At 48.8% G+C, this 20,789-nt stretch overlaps 1 protein-coding gene across 1 annotated transcript in view; it reads right to left on the bottom strand.

Annotated features, from left to right (window-relative positions):
* RNF43 (ring finger protein 43) overlaps positions 1 to 20,789 on the bottom strand; it is a 38,653-nt gene that overhangs the window by 6,224 nt on the left and 11,640 nt on the right. Inside the window, exon 2 of the mRNA XM_048518608.1 lies at positions 9,858 to 9,980. Coding sequence (XP_048374565.1) covers positions 9,858 to 9,980 — 123 coding nt within the window. The remainder of the gene's footprint in view (positions 1 to 9,857; positions 9,981 to 20,789) is intronic.

Genomic DNA, 20,789 nt, shown 5'->3' on the forward strand with positions numbered 1-20,789 from the left:
CCCCAGTTCTCCTCCTCTCATTTTTCTGAAGACCAACCTCTTGTGAAGTAGAAGTATCTGGCTAGGCATCGTTGAGGACAAGGAGCTGGGCTGATCCAACAAAGCAGCTCTTACATTTGCTCATAACCTGATCCCACAGGCATATCTAGGGAAAATGTAGCCCAGTGCAAAATCTGAGTTTTCTGCCCCCCCCCCCCCATGGGTGACCAACCTCTTCCACCACAACCAAACAACATTTTTTTTGCACCAGGTCTTGAAGTCAGTGTATAGACTTGGGGGGGGGAGGGGTGTGGAGGCGATTTCACACACCCCACGTGACTAAATGGCTGCAGCGCGGAGTCATATTGGGGTCGAATTTAGAGAGTGCTTCTGTTGGAACTGGGAATTAAGTGGGTACTTGCTCTGACTCTGACAAAGCAGTTATTCTGTTCTAATTATGTATTTAGTTAGTTTGTGGGGCTCCGTTCCCATAAAAAAACCAAAATGGTTGAAAACTGCTCAATAAAAGCTTAGTCCAGAAGGGGAAAATTGCAATAAAACAATGAAAAATGACATAATTTATTCATGGCTATCTGGTTTTTTAAAAAACTAAAGAACACCTAAATAGGGCATGACACTCGGCCCCTTCCACACATGCAGAATAATGCACATTCAATCCACTTTCACAACTGTTTAAAAGTGGATTTTGCTATTCCGCACAGCTGCAAAGTGCATTGAAAGGGGATTGAAAGCGCATTATTCTGCATGTGTGGAAGGGGTCTAAGTTATGGATTTTTCAGTTGTATTTCAGTGAGGCAACAAAGCAAGTGTTTCTCCCACTGAAATGCTGGAGATGTTAGAAGATCGGATTATATCTTAATATTACTCAAGTGTACAATTTCTGGTTTCAGCTACAATAATATTGGGGAGTTTTAGGAATTGTGGTCCAAGAGGCTTTTGTAGACTTCTGGAGATGTCAGGCCTGGACTCTGTGGTACCTAACAGCTTGCGGGTATTAAGGTGCTATCAAGTTGCTTCTGACTCATGGCAAGCCTACGAATTAATGACTTCCCAAACGTCCCGTCATGAAGAGTCCTTCTCAGGTCTCGCAGAGTGAGGGCCACACCTTTCCTGACTGAGTCATCTCATGCCAGGTCATCCTCTTTTCCTGCCGCTTCCACCTTTTCCTGGCCTTATTGTATTCCCAGCAGAGGCGTAGCAAGGGGGGGAAAGCACCTGGTGCACTGGTGCATCCTCTGCCTCTGTCCCACCCGGGAACGCCACCATCCCATCCTGGAACGCCTCCGCCTCCGCCATGCCCCTGCCACGCCCTCGCCATACACCCACAGGGGTGCGTGCCCGGTGCGTCGTGCCCCCCTTCTGCCCACTTGGAGCTACACCTCTGATTCCCAGTGACTCTTGCCTTCCAGCAACCAAAGCACAATAGCCTCAATTTAGTCATTTTAGCGCAGTGGTGGTGAATCTTTGGCACTCCAGATGTTATGGACTACAATTCCCATCAGCCCCTGCTAGCATGGCCAATTGGCCATGCTGGCAGGGGCTGACGGGAATTGTAGTCCATAACAGCTGGAGTGCCAAAGGTTCGCCACCACGGTTCTAGGGAGAGCTCAGGCTTGATTTTAACTAGAACCCACCCACTCCTGATTTGGCTTATTGGCAGTCCACTAAGGGGCTAGACCCACTCAGAAATGCTTTCGGGCAGCTTCTCAGTCACCAATGGAAGGTCCCCTCTTCTCACCTAGCTCCTGTGGGGCTTGTTCCGGAAAACGTCCTAAGCCCTGCGGGGCAGATCTATCCATTGGCTACCCTGAATGGGACTCAAAAGCCAACTCAGCCAACTCGCCTGCTATAGATCCGGCTTGCCAGCCCTGGATTGGCCATTGCTCCAGTTGCCAGAATGGATCCCTGGCAGGTGCTCCCTGCCAGCGGTAATGGGGTGCAGTGACTTTTTGAGAAGGGGCCAGAACTCAGTAGGAGGGACACATTTGGCACATAGAAAGACCCCGATTCTGTCCTGGGCATCTCCTGATTCAACAACATTTCAGGGAGGGCGGGGGCTATGGGAAAGATTTTTCTGGTCAGGGTGACTCTGTTTAGAGCAGCTTGGTTTGTTTGCAAGATTTACTGCCTCCTTGCCGCACAATAAGGTGACGAATGCATGGCCAAAGAAGCAGAGGAAGCAGCCCAGTCCGGCTTCGACACTGTAGCGTGCTCCATGCCAAGGAGAGAACAGTGCAGCCTGTCCCTTGCTCCAGCAGGGTGCCATTCTCTCCCCCCCCCCAAACAAGCTGTTTGGGCTCCCCCTCCCCTCCCCTTCAGCCCAGCCCAGCCTGTTGGAACAAGGCCCTGCTGTTCGTTCCCAGCTACGCGGCAGCCCTGTCACCAAAGTGCAGCAATGCGCACATCCCTTCCCCCCCTCCTCCCGTCCACCTTAAATTCCCTTCCCCACCCCTTCCGCCCTGGCCTGCTGGCTCACCTGCCTCCCTCCCCCGCATCCCATTGGCACTGGATCCCAGCCAGGACCATGCCCCAAAGCCACCGCTGGCTCGACTTCAAAGGCCTGGATGAGAACCACAGCCTGGCCTCGCCACAGCCTGGAGCAGCCGGAGCTGTTCCGCAAGAGCCTCTGGCCTGCTCTGAGCTGCAGCCGCTGCAGATGGGAGCAGCTTTCTGGCATGGAAACACGGGTGCCAGTCGAGATGCGAGGGGGTACAGGGGTGCTCGGCTGAGATTAAAAGAGGCCTCGGGCGGTGGGGGAGACTCAAGCCTGCTAGAAGCTGCTCTTTCCACCTGCCACCTTCATTCAGTGGTTATGCCATAAGGTCACTTCTGCAGATGCGATCCCTGAGTCCCAAAGCTGAGACCCTCCCATTGGCTATTGGGGGAAAGGAAAAGCCTGCTATGTTGCATGGGGGGATTGTCATCAGCCCCCCCGCCCAGTTATTCCTGGCTAGTCCCTTGCCTCCAGGAACACCATCTGGGAGGTATTGTGCTGCCGTGGGAGGGGTTTTTTTTGAGGGGGGCAAAATCAGCATCTCACTTGTGAAAATTTTTACACGGGATGCAAGCCATTGAGTGGGCATACATGGGAATACAGTCCCGTGTGCTCTTGCACGTGTCCTTGTGCAGAAGGAACACCACTCCTAGAAGGAGGGTTAGCTGGTGCAATGATCCCTAGCTATGGGAAGCAGCAATAACAAAGAGGGTCACTTTGCTCGTGCTCAGAAGCATAAAATAAAAAATTCCAGTAGGGTAGTCATGTCAGTCTATTGTAGCAAAACAAAACAAAATCTAATGGCCGGCACGGCGCAGTGGCAAAAACTACCAGACTATGGCCACATAGCTCAGAAAACGCACAACAGCCAGTGGCGTAGTGGTTAAGAGCAGGTGCATTCTAATCTGGAGGAACCGGGTTTGATTCCCCGCTCTGCCACCTAAGCTGTGGAGGCTTATCTGGGGAATTCAGATTATCCTGTGCACTCCCACACACGCCAGCTGGGTGACCTTGGGCTCGTCACAGCTTCTCGGAGCTCTCTCAGCCCCACCTACCTCACAGGGTGTTTGTTGTGAGTGGGGAAGGGCAAGGAGATTGTAAGCCCATTTGAGTCTCCTACAGGAGAGAAAGGGGGGATATAAATCCAAACTCCTCCTCCTCCTCCTCCTCCTCCTCCTTTTTTCTTCTTCTTCTTCTTCTTCTTCTTCTTCTTCTTCTTCTTCTTCTTCTTCTTCTTCTTCTTCTTCTTCTTCTTCTTCTTCTTCTTCTATTTGCTACCCATTTAAAACATTTATTCTCTTTCTCTGGGAGAACCGAACATGACTGCTTTGGAAGATGGACCCTCAAATCAACAGGTCTCTCCAGCTCCAGAGCTGGTAACCCTACCTATGCATGAATGCATCGAGATTCTTTTTGTTCTTTATTGAACTCAAGGGCACGTGCAGTCCTGTGCATCGGTAAAACATTGCAGTAAAAGAATTCCGATACGTTTTGGGTACTATCAAGTCAAGACTTAAAGAAGCTGGTGGGGGTGGGGCGCAGGGGCCATAATGGATCAGAAGGAACAGAAAGATGTGGCAAAATTTGGAGATGGAAACTGGAATAACGGAGCAAAATAACGCCGTCCGGCAGCACCTTAAACGCTAACCAAATTTATTCCTTCCTAAGCTTTCTTGAGCCAGAGTTCACTTTATCATAAAGAGTGTAAATCCATTTTATAGATGTGTCTGATACAGCGAGCTCTGATTCATGACAGCTCAGGGTGGAATACATTTTGTGAGTCTTAAGCAGCCTTTAAAAGGCACCGCTGGACTCTTCTGTCATTGTGTTGCCACAGTTTAACGCAGCTCCTTGAAAATCATTTTCTGTACTCGGTGTGCGCGTGTACTGCCAAGTCGCCGCCAACTTATAGTAGGATTTACAAGTCAAGAGACATTCAGGGATGGTCTCTGCCTCCATATTAGCTGAGAGAGTTCTGAGAGAACTGAGAGAACTGTGACTGGCCCAAAGTCACCCAGCAGGCTTCATGTGGAGGAGTGGGGAAACGAACCCGGTCCTCTGGGTTAGTCCACCACTCTTCATCACTACACCATGCTGTCTGTATGTTCTACGCTACTGGCAGCTAAGCCCTATCTCTGAAGGGAAAAGAGCAGCTGTGACTTACCGCAGCCGCCATTGCTGTTGGGGAAGGGACAGCCTCCTGGGTGTCTGCTGCCTTCCCTCATGGCCTCGTGAGCTCCCAATGGCTCGCGAGGTTTCGGGCTTTAGGGCGCCGAGCTGTGACGCTGGGCGCCCTTTCTTCATGGGGAGGTGGGCCTAAGCAGCCTATGTAAGGCTGGGCCCAGCCTACAACCTCCCCATTTTGCCGGAGCACAGAAATAACCGGACTAGATGCTGAAGAGCTAACTATAAACATTAATGACATTTCAAGCAATGAACTGGGGGTTGGTGGGAATGGCTGAGTGGAAAAAAATATCTCCCAATGAAGGTTCTTCATATGATGCTAATGCAGCAGCAGCAGTCAAAAGGGAAGATGTGATTCCTCCCTTTTGGGCATGCTCAGGCCAAGCTGTACCTGGAGGGGTGGGACATTTCACACCAAAAAAGCTAGCTCCAGGAGGTCCCAGATCTCACTCAGCAGCCCACATGAAGCACAGCGACCACAAAGGAGGATTTCTAATACTGCCAAGGCCAGGTCATTGGGAACTCCAAAATCTGGGGAGAAGTTCAGTGGAGGAGATTTGGGAAGCCTCGCCAAAATAAGGACAGCATGGCCATGAAGAAATAGGGTCTGACAGCAGCTCTGGAATTACGGCTCTACGAAAGGTGTCAGCAAATTATTTGCCAACAGGGGATATGCTAGCCAGCATTCCCTTCACAGAGCATTTCACACGTAGACAGATCTCTACGCTCCAAGAAAATGCACGTTAAAAGTGCATTTTCAAGCTCATAATGGCGCAATTTCAAGCTCATAATGGCGCAGACCTACAGCAGACGTCCCCAACGTGGTGCTCACGGGCACCAGAGTGTGCGTTGACACCTTTTCTTGCACCTGCCCAACGTTTTTAGGAAATGGGCAGGGCCAGGTAAGGTTTTGGCCTAGCAAGGCTGCTAAATAGCTGTGCGGGTTTTTGGCAGCAGCTGCCACCCCAGCACAAGGACTTCCCCGCGTGGCTGAAGCGGAGCCGCGGCAATCGTTTTGGGGCTGGCTCTGCATTCTGCAGCAGCCATTTTATGACTACTGCGTGCTTGATGCAGCATATCAGAAGCGTGCCTGCAACGAGGCTTTCGAAAGGTCGGGGACTCCTGACCTACAGGGTTACAATCAGCCTCTTTTGCAATTTCTGACAATCTTCCTCTTGCTGAAATAGTCGATGGCGCGGCAGTTTCTGAACTGGAACGTCGAAAAGGTGGGCTGCCTGAGCCTCCATCCCCAAATGGTCAGGCGTCAGTGCTTTCCCCTGTCTATACTGCTGTCTTGGCCCTCCGACCCTGTAATTTTGGTCTCCCCATTTCAAGGTTCTGTACAGCGCCAAGCCCATGCCCAAAAAACAGCACAGCGGACTCGCCAGAGGAAATGGTAACGGCAGGGAAGTGGTTAACGCCTCCCTTTTTTGGAAGAAAGGAAGGAAGGAAGGAAGAGAGGAAGTCTGATGAGCAAAGTGCAGATCTGGAATGATCTTACTCATGCCTGCCGCTGCCTTTGATCTGGGCGTCCTTGGAGAGAGCGTGTGCAAGCAGGTACCTGCCAGGATTGCTCCAGAGGGCGGGCTTTGCAATTACAGAGCCTGCCTCGAGCTGCGGGTTCAGAGGTCAGAGCCAGAGTTTCCCAGCTGTAAGATCAAAGGCGGCAATGCTCTCTGAAGCTCCCGGGCTGCCCTTAGAGGAGAGCCGCCATCATTGCAAAAGGAGAGGGCTCCAGATTGCTGTCAAGATGTGGCCCTTGGCTCCAGAGCCCAGCTCTACCTTTCTGCCAGTTCCTCAGAAGCCCGCACAAGGAGAATTAAATGCTCATCTGCTTCCCTGAAAATCTCCACACCCGGTTTCCCCAATAAGATCTATTAAAAGAAGAAGGGCAGATTCATCCCGAAGAGGTTCTCAAAGGGATCATTTAGGTCCCTTCCGCATATGCACTTTCAATCCACTTTGCCACTGGATTTTACTGTGCGGAATAGCAAAATCCACTTGCAAACAGTTGTGAAAGTGGATTGAAAGTGCATTATTCTGCATGTGTGGAAGGGGCCTGAGATCCTGCGTACTTCAGTGAGGCTCAGCAGTCGATGTAAACATTGGCATACATTCCCGGGAACGTTGCTTTGCAAGACCTTGAAGTTCAGCAGTCTAGTAATTTGGGTTGCCAACTCTGGCTGGAGAAATTCCCAGAGATTTGAGGGCAGTGCTTGTGGAGGGGGGAATTTGTGGACTGATTTCACCTAGCATCTATGGTATACCATGGACTCTGCCCTCTGAGGCTGGTTTCTCTAGGGAAACTGACCTCTGTGGTCTGGAGACCAGCAGAAATTCTTTTTTTAAAAATCCCTTATTTAATCAATATTACATAATAAATAACATAATTCAATAACTTTAACTTAAACCGTTCTAAACTTCTATTTAAACTACTTTAGGGTTTCAATGTATATCGAAATATATTATCGGGAATATCTCCCCCCCCCCCTTGTCTTTTCTTCTTGCTGATTGTATTTCTCGTTCTTCAGTCTTTTCTCTTCTACCTGTTCTGGCACTTTCTTGTGCAACGATGACTATTTTACAGAGACCAGCAGAAATTCCGACCAAGCTCCAGGCCCCTCCTTGAGGTTGGCCACCCTGTGTGGTCATGTCAGCTGAGCATAAAAACATGCAACTTTTGCAGTTTGCAGGGCTTTGCAAAACCAGTCTCTCGCACACCTTCCCCCCCCCCCCTTGAATCGAAAGGCATGTGAGCACCCAGCCAAACAGGAGATGCTGTTTTGGGCCCCACCCAAACAGCGAGTGTCACGGTGCAGGACGATCAGCTTCGCGAAGGAGCTGAGCTCCATTGCAAAATGAGAGGTAATTAGCACTCTCCTTTGATCTCGCCAGCCCGACTCTTCCACCCAGTCAAGGAGGAGAAACAGGCCTTCCTCCTAAGAAACAGAAGAGCACCCCTCCAGCAGATGCTTACTCATGCCTGAGTCGGGTTTTCTGGCAAGGAACACTTCCGAGCCAGCAGACCCAACATTCCCACAAAGGAAGCCTGTTCAAGACCTTCCATGGGCCTTCTTGGAGGAAGCAAGTCTCTATTCAGCAGGGGGATCCCTTGACTCCATCAACGATTTGTGCAGACTTCACTGTGGCCTTTGATGCACTTATAGTCTGCCTCGCATTAAGCGCGCATTTCCTTCGGGTTGGATTTTCAATCATTTTGGCCTCTTTGTATACTATAGTATAGTATAGTACAAGAAATCTCGCTGCGACAAACATTCACCCCCACTGAGCAGCAAACACATACATAATTAGCCAGTGAAGAGTAGAAGTCTGGGATGTGGATTTTGAGTTATCTGAGGAAAGTACAGAAATGAGCTAAGAAATGTTAATAGATCAAAAAGCAAAACTCAAGGGAGGTCATTACAGTATCACGTGCTGGTCTAATATTTGGCGGCCCCCTCCCCTCAGCCCTTGCCCAAATGAGGCAGGCTGTGCTGCCTAGTGGTTAGAATGCTGGCCTTCACTAAGAAGACCCGGATTTGAATCCCCGCTGCTTGACCTTGGGCTAATTCCTTTCCTGGTTTTAGCCTACTTCACAGGGCTGTTGTTGTAGAGCGTTTTCCACTCCTCTGCGAGCCATTTTCAGGGAGAGAAACTAGGTATAAGTAGCTAGTTATAAGTCATAAATTCTCCTCACCTTCAATCTGGTACAAATATAACTAAAGTGGGATAGAAGGATCTTAAGTGATATAGAATTTTAATGTTTTGATGTTGTTTTAACTTGTTAATTGTTTTATTGATATGTTATGATTTGTTAGCCGCTCTGAGCCTGGCCATTAGACTAGGAAGAGCGGGGTATTAAGTTTAAATAAATAAATAAATAAATAAATAAATAAATAAATAAATAAATAAATAAATAAATAAATAAATATAGTATACTGTGCTCTCAGATCAGGGAATCTACATGGTCTCCAAAATGGGGCAACGTGCAACTTTTCCTTTCCTTTGCAGGGAAGGTGAAGGGAATTAGCACCCTTTGTTTTCTTCGGGTTTCCCAGCTCCTCCCTGTCTTCCATCACCCACACAACAGCTCTTCCAGCCAGGATCAAAAGGGCAGGAAAAAAATTGCCCTGCAGGTCTATCTGTGAAGCAATAGACCTGTGAAATCGACATGGTCTATTTCATTCTTGATAGACCCAGTAGACCCCTGAAATTGACATGGTCTGTTGCATTCTTGATAGACCCACAGAAACAAAGGTGATAGGGAACCTCCCCAGAGGACGGATGCACAGAAACAAAAAGGAAGTGGTGTGTGGGCAAAATGGCAGATGGATCTGTGTGGCGGAGGATGCTTCACAGCAGGAGACTTCTCCTCTAAACAGAAAACCGCAAGGAGAACCCCTCTGTGAAACGCACAACAGTGCTACAGATGGCAAGTGCGCAAAATGCACTGGCTCGTTTGAATGTTCTTCCTTCTGCTTACCTGTGGGGCAGATTTCCACAGATCCCTCACCCCAAAAGAACACGCCCCTGTTCCCAGAGGTCAATCGAGTCAGTTGGACATATCTTACTAGTCTACGAAATATATGCCTCGCTTAGAAGGCTCTTCATGGATCCTCACATCCAGAATTGCCACTTATTTTCTGATGAGGTGAATATATATTTTTTTTCTGTGGCCCCTTCCGCACACGCAAAATAATGCATTTTCAAACCACTTTCACAACTGTTTGCAAGTGGATTTTGCTATTCCGCACAGCTTCAAAGAGCACTGAAAGCAGTTTGAAAGTGCATTATTCTGCATGTGCGGAATGAGCCTGTATGATTGGCATCCACATAGGACTGTGGACGTGGCAAAACTTTTGGCGTTAGCTCAGCAGACGCTCCAGTTATATCGTTGAACTACTCTTTTGTTGACTGCCTTGCATGTATTTATCTCAATCTATTTTCTTCTTTTAATCTATGTATTTATACTTTTATTAACTTCTTTGTTTATGCCAACAAAGGTACGGAATTGAATTGAATTAAGTGCACAGAAGCGGCGCCCTACCTGTCACCGGTGTGAACATATCCTCCAATTGGTTCGTTTCAAATCCAATTGGTGGAGAAACTGACCGGGACATTTTCCAAAATAGGAGGCAGGGGATTTGGCGTATCTGAATCCAGAGCACCACACACATACCTTGTTGGCCAGCGACAAACAGGGGTGGAGATCCCGCTCGGGACGTTCCAGCTTGATGATGGAGACAAATCCTGAGAAGGTGTGCTCGTCTTCACTGGTGTTGCATAGAGACAGGGGGTGGAACTGGAGAGAGAAAGGAAGATCTCAGCACAGAGACATCTGCGTTCAGTTGCGATTCAAATACACTTTGAAGGAAAACAGCTTTGCAGTGTTACGGGGCTGTTGCTTTGTCAGTTTTTGGTAAACACCACTTAGGACCTGATTATACAACAACACGGATTCTTTGTTCAGCAGGGCCTATGTCTAAGCCACACCATCGTGAACACAAGCATAAATAAGCAGCTAGTTTCTAGAGAGATCACCAAATGGGTTTGTCAGCCCCTAGGGTGGGCCCGGAGTTCCCCTGCAGGAAATGGACTCTAGATATAACCTCCTCACAGAGATCCCTCCCTCTCCAAGCTCCAAACTCCGCCCCCAAATCACCTGGAAGTTCTGAAGTTGGCAAGCCTGTCCACCAAAAGACAGGACGGACCTACTGATTACAGTCACTTTGCAAAGGACTGTAGTGGTTAAGTAATGCTATGGAAAAGGAATCTCTTTTGCCTGATATTATCTCCTCTAGAAGACTTGAAATGGCTGACCAGACTGTTTAAGGCAGGGGTGTCCAATTCTGGCCCTCCAGATGTTAATGCACTATGATTCCGATCAGCCTCTGCCAGCTAATGGGAATAGCAGTCCATGAACATCTGGAGGGCCAGAAGTGGAGACCCCTGGTTTAAGGTATGATGAAAGGCAACCAGAAACACGGTCTTCTTTGTAGTGGCACCTTGACTCAGAAATGTCCTGCCTTCATCCGGTGTTTCAATGTGCAACTTGTAAAGGACTAGGTACCTTTCTGTTTTCCAAAGCATTCTGTTCAGTTTTTCAGCACTCTATTTTACTGATATTTCACTATTTTTAAAAGTTATTCCTTGGCTTTTTGTTTTTATTTGTTTTAATTCTCTGCTCTGCTTTCATAGTCCAAAATGAAATTCTAAAAGGAAACAAAGCGACCTGAGGTGGATGATCTTTTGGGTGGGTTTTTATCTGCTTTACTGGTATTTATTAAAGCAATCCACTGGTATTTTTGAAAGGTAATTGCGTATGTTTTTCAATTCCTGGTAGGAGCTGCCTCTTTCACAACAAATGCTGATCATATAGTAAATGTTTTAAATAAAACAAAAATCCAAGTGAAGGCAGAACAGAACAGACCAAAAAATTAGATGTCTGTGTTATGAAGAGGACAGTGAGCATGTTTGGGTTAAAGTAAGGGAAAAGATGAATCTCACGGGGAATTTTCCAGGGCTGCAGTTCCTTCCCAGCAAACCCATATTTGTGTTTGGACTGCCTGGCCCACATGACTTTGCATCCTCTTAAATCAGGCTGGCAAATAAAGTCCTTTAAACATTTGCTTGTTTGTAGCACTTAGAATCATAGAACTGGAAGAGACCACAAGGGCCACCAAAGACCACAAGGGCCGTGCAGGAAGACAAAATCAAAGCACTCCTGACAGACAGCCATCCAGCCTCTGTTTAAAAACCTCCAGAAAAATTTCTGCACTATCCTACCTCATATGCATGCTGAAATCCTGAAAAATAAAGGTGGCTTGCTGTCTTCCCATGTACAAAAACAACCAGGTGAGTGGCTGTTTGCAAGCCACAGGTGACTGTGCGGCAGGACCAGGTAAGCCAATGGCGCAAGCTCAGAACATGATGCTGAGGAGGAAGTCCAGCAACTGCAGTGCGGCGTGGGAAATATTTTACAGAGATCTGCACAAAAGAATCGCCAAAGTGAAACCGTTTTCAAAAGAGAATCACCGAAGAAGAGAATTCGTTTAAAATGTTTTCAGGTTGAAAACAAAACATTTTGGGGGAGAAGCCATGCGGAACTCCATGGAGGAACTGTTTTATTTCCTGCCTCAAAACATTTTATTTTGGTGGTGCGGAAAGGGCCAGTGATAACCATTTGAGTTCTTGATGAGATGCCCTTACTAGCTAGAGTTGCCAACACTGGTTTGGGAAGCTCCTAGCGATTATAGGGTAGAGCTGAAGGGTGGGGTTTGAAAGGGGAGGGACATCAGCAGGGTTTAATGCCATACAGTCTCCCCTCCAAAGCAGCTTTTTCTTCCTCCAGGGGAGCTGATCCAGTGTAGTGTAGTAGTTAAGAGCCAGTGAGATGTAGTGGTTAAGAGCAGGTGCATTCTAATCTGAAGAACTGGGTTTGATTCCCCACTCCTCCACCTGAGTGGCAGAGGCTTATCTGGTGAACCAGATGTGTTTCCACACTCCTACATTCCTGCTGGGTGACCTTGGGCTAGTCACAGTTCTCTCAGGGCTCTCTCAGCCCCACCTGCCTCCCAAGATGTCTGTTGTGGGGAGAGGAAGGGAAAGGAGCTTGTAAGCCACCTTGAGTCTCCTTACAGGAGAGAAAGGTGGGGTATACATCCAAACTCTTCTTCTTCTATAGTCTGGAGGCCAACTATAATTCCCACTTCTTCACCAGGGCATCTGAAAATGAAGGACTATCCACGCCACTGTGAGCCTCTTGAAGGCCGGGATGAAAATATTAGTTCTTTTTTGAAAGGAAGACTTCATAGCCTGGACGATGAAGGGCAACAGAACACAAATAAAGAACAGGTTTGTAGATGGTGGAAAATGTCACTGTCCCAATTTGCTTCCATGTTGCCTTCTGGTCAGAAGTCATGTTTGCAGCCAGGGCTTATTCATCAGGGTCAGGATCTCCATCTGTGCTGCATCTGCTTCATCAGGTCACAACATCTGTTAGACCAAAGGTGAGCATGCACCTGCTGCCTTTGGCAAAGGATCAAGGAATATCTTCATTAGACGCTTCACAGAATCTCTCCCTCCCTCCACCCCTCCCCGCAATGCTGGGCAAGGGAAGAATATGGGCACCCTTGTTTTTACAGAGCAGCTCCTTGGATAGGACACTCCCAGACAGGGGAAGGCGCTATTTGGGGCTGGGGGCTGACCCCAATGGAAGAAGCCATTCTGCAATGTAGGAGAGGCCTAAGCTGCCCGTCATGAGGTCAGACGGTTTGCTAACAACAGTAATCCTAGATATGCCCACTGCATTATAGCGGTATGAACGTCTGTTTCTTGGTCTCACCAAACCTTCCAGTGGGTGCAGAAAACGGGCTTGGCCTTCCCTTCCCTCCTTCCCTCCCTCAGCTCAAGAGACTCTTTCCCCCTCCCGCCCCACCTGGAAAATGAAGGCTGTTCAAACCCTTGCACTAGCTTTGCCCTGGATCAAGCATGACCAAAGCAGAGCCAAGATCATGCTGACCTGGTAGGGAAGAGGGAGGGCTGCCAGCTCCAAGCTGGGAAATTCCTGGAGGTTTGGGGAGCGGGGGACCTGGATAAGGCAGAATTTGGGGAACGGAAGCACCTTGGTAGAGGGTAGTGCTATAGACACTGGGGATAGGCCTTCAGGGACTGACCTACAGCTGTTGGCTTTGCCATGGGGATAGGTTCAGACCACTGTGGTCAAGAAAGTGACGCATGCAGGATTTCATGGCATGCTTCTATTCATAGGTACATCTCAGATACACCAAACTTCCTCATGAAGGCTTCTTTACACAACCTGTACAGGATGATTTGGACCCCAGGATCACGATTGGAGCATTGTGTGAGGAGCTTTGCCAATGCTTCCAGGGGCCACAGTGAATTGCAGGATGTATTGTCGAAGGCTTTCACTGCCGGAATCGCTAGGGTGTTGAGGGTTTTCCGGGCTGTATGGCCGTGTTCCAGTACCATTTTCTCCTGATGTTTTGCCTATGTCTGTGGCTGGCATCTTCAGAGGGAGAGGACACGGCCATACAACCCAGAAAACCCAATTCCCTGATACATATTAAGATTTGAATTCACAAGCACCTTAAAAACCAGTAAGGTGCTTGTGAATTCAAATCTTAATATGTATCTGGGAGTTGGGTTTTCTGGGTTGTATGGTTGTGTCCTCTCCCTCTGAAGATGCCAGCCACATATGAGTCAAAGTTCTCTTCCCTATCCGACAAAAGGTGCTTTGTTTTTTGAACGTTCATAAACCTGGAAATCTTTAAGGTGCCGCTGGACTGAAACCTAGCTCTTTGACTGCAGACCAAGAAAGCTACACACCTGAAACTATCAGGACAGGTATATTTCATTTGCCAGTTTACACTAATGCTTCTCTGCATGCTAAGGAACAGTCAGTGGGTCATTATGACGAGGGGGCATCTCTGAGGATTCTCCACTTCCTGAGCTGGTCAGACTGAGGGGTCCCTGAAGAAAAAAAATCACTAAAAATGATCAAATCAACAATTTTTGGGTAGTGCTGTGGAGCTTCTTCAACTTGACATAGTTTAGGGCCTCAGCATGTCTTAACATGACCTGAGCCATTTCATGGACTTAATATAGCCCAGGCCCTGTCTGTTAGGGTTGCCAAATCCAGCTTGGGAAATTCCTGAAATCTGAGGAAAGAGTTTGGGGAAGGGAAAAAGTCCAGAAGAGATGCAATGCATTGGAGACTACTCTACAAAACTGTTATTTCCCCCAGGAGAACTGTAGTCTGAAGACCTGTTGTGATTCCAGAAGATCTCCAGGAAGGGTGGTAACCCTATCTGCATGTTCTTCTCATTGCTTCTGTTTTTCCTGTTTTCCAGTACTGAGGTCCATGACGAGGCAGGAAAGATACTGGGGCAAGATGGCCATGATCAACCTACAGGAAGTGACCAAAGTATCTTTCCTGCCTCCTTGACTGATGGTGGAGAATTAACCAAACAAGATGGCCTCCACCATCCAGGAGAACTTTCTACGCTCAAAAAGGCTACAGAGTTTGGGACAGAAAAAGTGGGAACAAGGTAGATGTTTCTCAAATGATGTGTGTGGTGGAGAAGGACTTCTTTAGGGATGGGGGATTCACCCAACCAAATCGATTCTGGACACAGAAGAGGCAGGGCTTCCTCTCATAACACCTAATCAACCCCCTGGTGGACATTCCAGATCACGGGGAGGGAGCATGGCCACATACATAGAGGCACTGTGTTTGAGAACTGCCAATCACACAGAGGCAGAGAGCTGGGCCAGGGTGCTCTTGCTTGCTTTCTGCAAGTCGACTGAATGTGGGGAGGGGACATGTGAAGAAGACTTATGAAGTGGTGGCCTCAAGCTTCAAATGGTTTTCAGAACCTCTCCGGTAGCATTTTGGTTTCAACATAAATGCACATAAAAACAAGTTGTGAAACAGCTGGAAAAGTGTCTAAATCTGAGGGTCACTTTGAGCTTGAGGAGCCGGCCAAAGACCCTCCTGCCCCTCCTGAAGAGTTTTGATAAAATGCCTTTCCATAGCTGCTGGTGGGACCTCCATGATCAGCACCGCCATTGTTTCTGAGGACCAGATGCCGAGGCAAAACCAGGCCTTGCTTGTGGACTTCAAGAGGAATTTTGTTGGCCATTGTGGGAGACAGGATAGGAGCAAGATCTCAGTCAGGGCTCACGGGAGATCCTTCATGTTTGTCCAGCACCCTTCTGTACAGCTTCTATCTTCAAGCCCTGGTGTTGAAAACCACTCTGGGGCTGACCCCCGTCCCATCTCAAAAAGGCTCGGCAATGTCCCTCCCCGCCAGCCATTCTGGCCTGCTTCCCTCGACCTCAGCCAGGTGCAGAACAAAAGGCACCTCCCGCTTCCATTCCAGTACGGCAGCTTTGAAGGTCAGCGCTGGCTTGTTGCTTTGTCTGGCCAGGCAGGGCCTGCCTGCCTTCCGTCCGCCCTGCCTGCAGGCCCTCAGCGCCAAGTATTGCGGCAGGAGCAGTCCCTTCGCAAAGGCTGCCTTGGGAGCGGGAACATGAAAAAAGAGTCACTCGGCTAATGTAATAGCTGATGGCCTCTCCAATGCCGTTTGAACTGTTTACAGACTGAGTTAACGATTACAGGCAATGTGTACCTTGGCTGCCTGCCCGAAATTCTTACCCGCCCGTCAGATATTATCAAAGAAACCTTCCTTGCTTGCCTGGAGTCCTTCCAACACACCTCAGAGAGATGCCGACACCAAAGGCGGAGCCAGAGCTGGCACTTGGACTGTGGAGGCCCAAGCAAGAGTTACTCTCTGAGCCAGGGAAGGGAGTCCCACTTGGCTGGCTTGGGGGCTCCAAGCGGTTCTGGCACTCTTGGAGGAGATTTGAGGTCCCTCCCAAGGAGGAGGAGATTTGGGGTCCCTTCCGAGGCCAAAAGGGCCTCAGAAGTAGAAAGGGATGTCCGTGGGAGAAATGCCAGTCTCAGCCTGGGGTCAAGTCCTTCTTTTGGCCAGTTCCATGAGGTCTTGAGATGATAACCACAGGCCTAGGTGGCTTTCCAAGAAGGGTGGACAACTCTGTGAAGGTCAGCAGGGACTCACCACAGCAGCTCAAATAATTCTATAGCTGGTTAACATAGCTGTGTTAATGTTTTGCGTAAGAGGATCTTGTCCCTGGCTATAGCAAGAGACCTCCCAGAAGTCCTGGGTGTCCATCACCACTCAATAGAGTGGTGGGGGAATAATGAGTGGGAGGATAGGCACCATGATGTCACTTCTGGTGCAAACCTGAGAACAACTTCATTATGTCATTGTGAGATTCTAGGATTCCTCATCGCTATGACGTGATGACGTAACTTCTGATTTGTGCCAGAAGGGACAGCGAAGTGTAGCAGTGACACCCATTTCCTGCCATTTGCACGCTTCCATTCCCTAATCTTCCTGTCGGGTTCCAGTGTTTGGCTGGCAACCCTAGCTGCTGCAGCAAAATTAAACAGAGTCCAGAGGCACCTTAAAGACTAACAGGATCTATTCCAGTGTAAACTTTCAGGAGTCAGAGTTCACATAATCAAATACACTTAGGCCCTTTATGCACTTACTGTTTATGGTGCGGCTGTGGGCTTTGCAGTGGGGTCTCCCCACATTTCTTCGTTTACACACGAGGAGGTGCCCTGCTGCGGCCCCCATGCCTAGCCACCATTTTGTCTGCCCCCTGCTTCTGGGGCTGGAGGCTGTTTGCCGACTGTTTTTTAAAGCCGTGTTTGCGATCTATTGCTTCTGTGATAGATTGAAAGTATCGACATTTTTTTTTAAAAAAAGAAGCCCCATTGAACCCTCAGAAAAGCTGGCAGGGGAGTGGGCAGAATTGTTCCTGCGTGGGTGGAAGAAGGCAGGGAGGAGCAGAAAGCCAGAAGGATGCAAAACGCACAGTGGTCTGCTTTGCTCTCCCAAAATCGCAGTTTGCTTGAACCGTGGGCTTCTCTGATCTATGGCGCAGCGAGTCCTGAAGAGGGGGAAACACGTGCACAGCTGAAAATCAAACCTGAAGGGAATGTATGCTTCGTGCAAGGGAGATGAGTCCAGAGATGGCCTTGGCGTACCGAGTACATTTGTGTCGGTCTTTAAGGTGGACAGCGTGCTGCTTTCATGTCCTGCTTGTTAGCTTCCCACTGGAACCTCTAATTGCAAATGGGTCATTGGATCCAGCTGGACCCTTGGGCTGGTGCAGCAGACTGCTTGATTTGGATGATGATGAGGATAGCGATGGTTCAGCAACAATAATATGCGTTTCTATAAGCCCATTACAAGTGTGCACAGTTTTTGCATACAATGTCTCAGGAACATTCCAGCAGCCCTCTAAGGTAGGCATTATTATTGTGGATGGAAGGGGTGAGGCATTCTGTACCTGCTCAGAGGAACAACTGTTCTTGACCTGCCACCTTCTCGGGGTCGTCTTTTCCAGAAGCTCAGTGTAGAGAAAGGAAACGAATCTGAATTAAGTTCCCAGGCCACGTTAAGACAGCCAGCGTCCCTTTGTGCACTTGGTTGGATGTCTGCATGCAATCCTCCCTTGCCCAGCGCAAGCAAACCCGCATCACAGTCCCAAAGCGTTCGCAATGCCACAAAAGGATGCCATCCTTTTGTATACGGCAGCAGGACCCTGGGATTGTGCAACTCTTGTCTTCCTTGTATATAAAATTTCTGGGATGATGGCTCATGAAGCCCCTAGCCCCTTTCACTATTCCCCCTCCCCCAATAATTTAAAGAAAGCACCTGAAATACAGTGCAAATGCAGATGGCGGCACAGACTGCCTGTTGCAGACAGGAAGAGAAGGGAGGGGGTCTCTGTTAACATGTGCAGCTTGGACCTGGGGAGGGCAGCTTTCCCCGGCAGGTGTGCCGAGTCGAGCCAACGGTGCTCTCACTAGAAATCCTCGGAGTCTGCTGTTGGCAGAGGCCCTGCGCCTCCTGTGCTGCGGCTACGGGGCCATTTGCTTGCTTCTTCCAGCTCCTGCAGCTTGTACAGACAGGCCTGCCTTGCTCGGAGAGGGAGGAATCGGATTCTCACCCCCAGGGGCTTGCTAAGTAACTTGCCCGCACTTCAAAGGAGTCCTTTATTTTGCCTTGGTGATCACACCCTGCAAAAATTTCCCACCGACAAAAGAAATCGTTTTATAGGCAAACGGGGGATTGGAATGTCTCTCCGCAACCCTGATGAAGGAAGGAAGGCCCGGAGAACGCCCAGGAGGAACCAGGGAATGGAGGTGCTGGGGCATAGAGGCTACCTGTCAGTTGCACCTTCTGCCCTTGAAAGCTTTGACCTGAATCTCAGGTGTATTTCTTCCGTGAGGAGGGAGAGATTCTTGGCTCTTCGGAGGCTTCAAGGGCCTGGTTTATTGCACTATATACTTTGGGGACGGCTCCAGAATCCAAGCCCAGTCCTAATGACTTGGTCAAGTTGCGCTCATTCCAATCGCTTACTCAGCATGGCATGGTGGTTAAGCGTGGTGGACTCTAATCTGGTGAACTGGGTTTTTTTCTCTGCTCCCCCGCATGAAGCTTGCTGAGTGACCTTGGGCTGGTCACAGTTCTTGGTGAACCCTCTCAGTCCACATGAAGGCAGGCAAGGGTAAACCACCTCTGAACATTTCTTGCATTGAAAACCCTATGGGGTCACTATAAGTGAGCTGCGACTTTACGGCACACATACACACCCACCCACACGACACTATGGTTTCTGCATGCAGGGGTGGGGGCAGCAGAGGTCATACCCCCCTTTTCTGCAATTAACTCAGATAGTGTACAGAATCTGTTTTGTATATGTTAGGGATGCCAACCTCCAGGTGGGACCCGGGGATCCCCTGGAATTACAGCTACAGAGATTGGTTTTTCTGGAGAAAGTGGATGCTTTGCAGGGTGGGCTGTATGACACTGTACCCTCCCCCCCCCCAATGTCCCTGCCCTCCCCAGGCTCCATCCTCAAATCTCCAGGAATTTCTCAACCTGGATCTGGCAACCCCACCCCCCCTTCCCCAATTGTCCCCTACTGGTGGCCAACAGTGACCTGGTAACCCTAGTAGAGGTTGGCACACCTGTCAGTCAAAAAGTGCATCCCATGATCCCTTGCAACATGCACAGAGCAGTGAAGGTCAAAAGAATCAAGCTGTGGCTGCCTCCTCCAGCCCCCTAGCTCAGAGATTCCTCCAGTGACCCTTTCTTTTTCTTTTTAGACCAACTGGCACCAATGCAGCTGAAAGAAAGATGTGTCGTGTTCCCTGCAGAGTAGTGACAGTTTTTGGAAGAAGACAGATTAGCGGCAGGGGAGGGAAGGAGAGAACTACTCTGATTCTGTTTAGAGCATGCGTTCAGACGTTCTGTGTACCAAAGGATCTATCTTCATGGTGGTGAACCTATGGCACTCCAGATGTTCATGGACTACAATTCCCATCAGCCCCTGCCAGAAAGGTCAATCTGGAGTGCCATAGGGTCACCACCACTGACTGGTCTAGCATCCTGCTTCCAGCTGTGGTCAGAGAGATGTTCCTGGGAAGTACAAAAGCAGGACTTTCCATAAGCAGGTGTCATTGGTCTGATCATTGGTCTGTCAAGGTGAACAGGGATTGGCAGTGGCTTTCCATGGTCTCAGGTCTCTTTTCACGATGCCTGCTCCCTGATTCTTCCAACTGGAGATGCTAGGGAATTAACCTGGGGCCTTCTCATCATAGCCATTCCTGTGACATGCAAAGGAGGCTGTCCTGAACTGAGGTTCACTGGGTGACCGGATTCTAGTATTCCAAGAGAGGGAGAAGAAGTTCTCCTTAGTAAGCACAATTTTAGAATCTCCATCATGTCTCCACATAATTGTCTTTTTTCCTAAACAGAGACGCTTGCAATGCTTTTTGTCATATGAGAGAAACTGTTCCCACAGCTTGATCTTTTAGGCTGCTCTTTTCGACACCCCCTCAGAGATAGTAAAAATCCAACCAGATTTACATCCCAGTAAGCCTGCTCAGGAGAAGTGAAACCTCTCAGGCTAGTCATGTGCATAAAACTAAATGGGATTTACCCCCAGGGAAGTAGGCTTAGGACTGGTAAGTGCTATCAAGTCTCAGGTGGCTTATAGCAATCCCATATGGTTTTGGGAGAAAGAGAGGTGGTGTTTACTGCCTTACCCCAAGCAAGGCTTTTAATAATAGGACATTTCGGAGAACATTGACACGTAGGGATGCCAGGAGTCAGAAGAGACTTGATAACACTTAACACACATGTACACACACACGTACACACACATACACAGCCCCCAGCCTTCTGATGGGCCAGGATATTCAGTTTCTGGCCGATCTTGCAAAACATAAAGGCACTGCTTGTTTGGACATTCTTTTGCCGGTTGGTTTTTTGTGTGCTTTGGTATTTTCAAAACCAGCTGAAAATCTAACTTGGATCTGGTTTAGAAAGAAGAGTTTTTACAGGGGAGCAGAAAAATGCGAGGAATATTTTCACCTGCCCGTTCATGCTCTCGCCGCGGTAGCAGCGCTTTCCTTTGAAAATGGGCTCCGGTGTTCTGCAGCGAGACGTGACATCAGACCTCTCCTCCTGCTGCTGCGCTTTTG

The sequence above is a fragment of the Sphaerodactylus townsendi genome, linkage group LG16 (genome assembly GCF_021028975.2).
Source record: "Sphaerodactylus townsendi isolate TG3544 linkage group LG16, MPM_Stown_v2.3, whole genome shotgun sequence".
In the NCBI taxonomy this organism is placed as follows: Eukaryota; Metazoa; Chordata; class Lepidosauria; order Squamata; family Sphaerodactylidae; genus Sphaerodactylus; species Sphaerodactylus townsendi.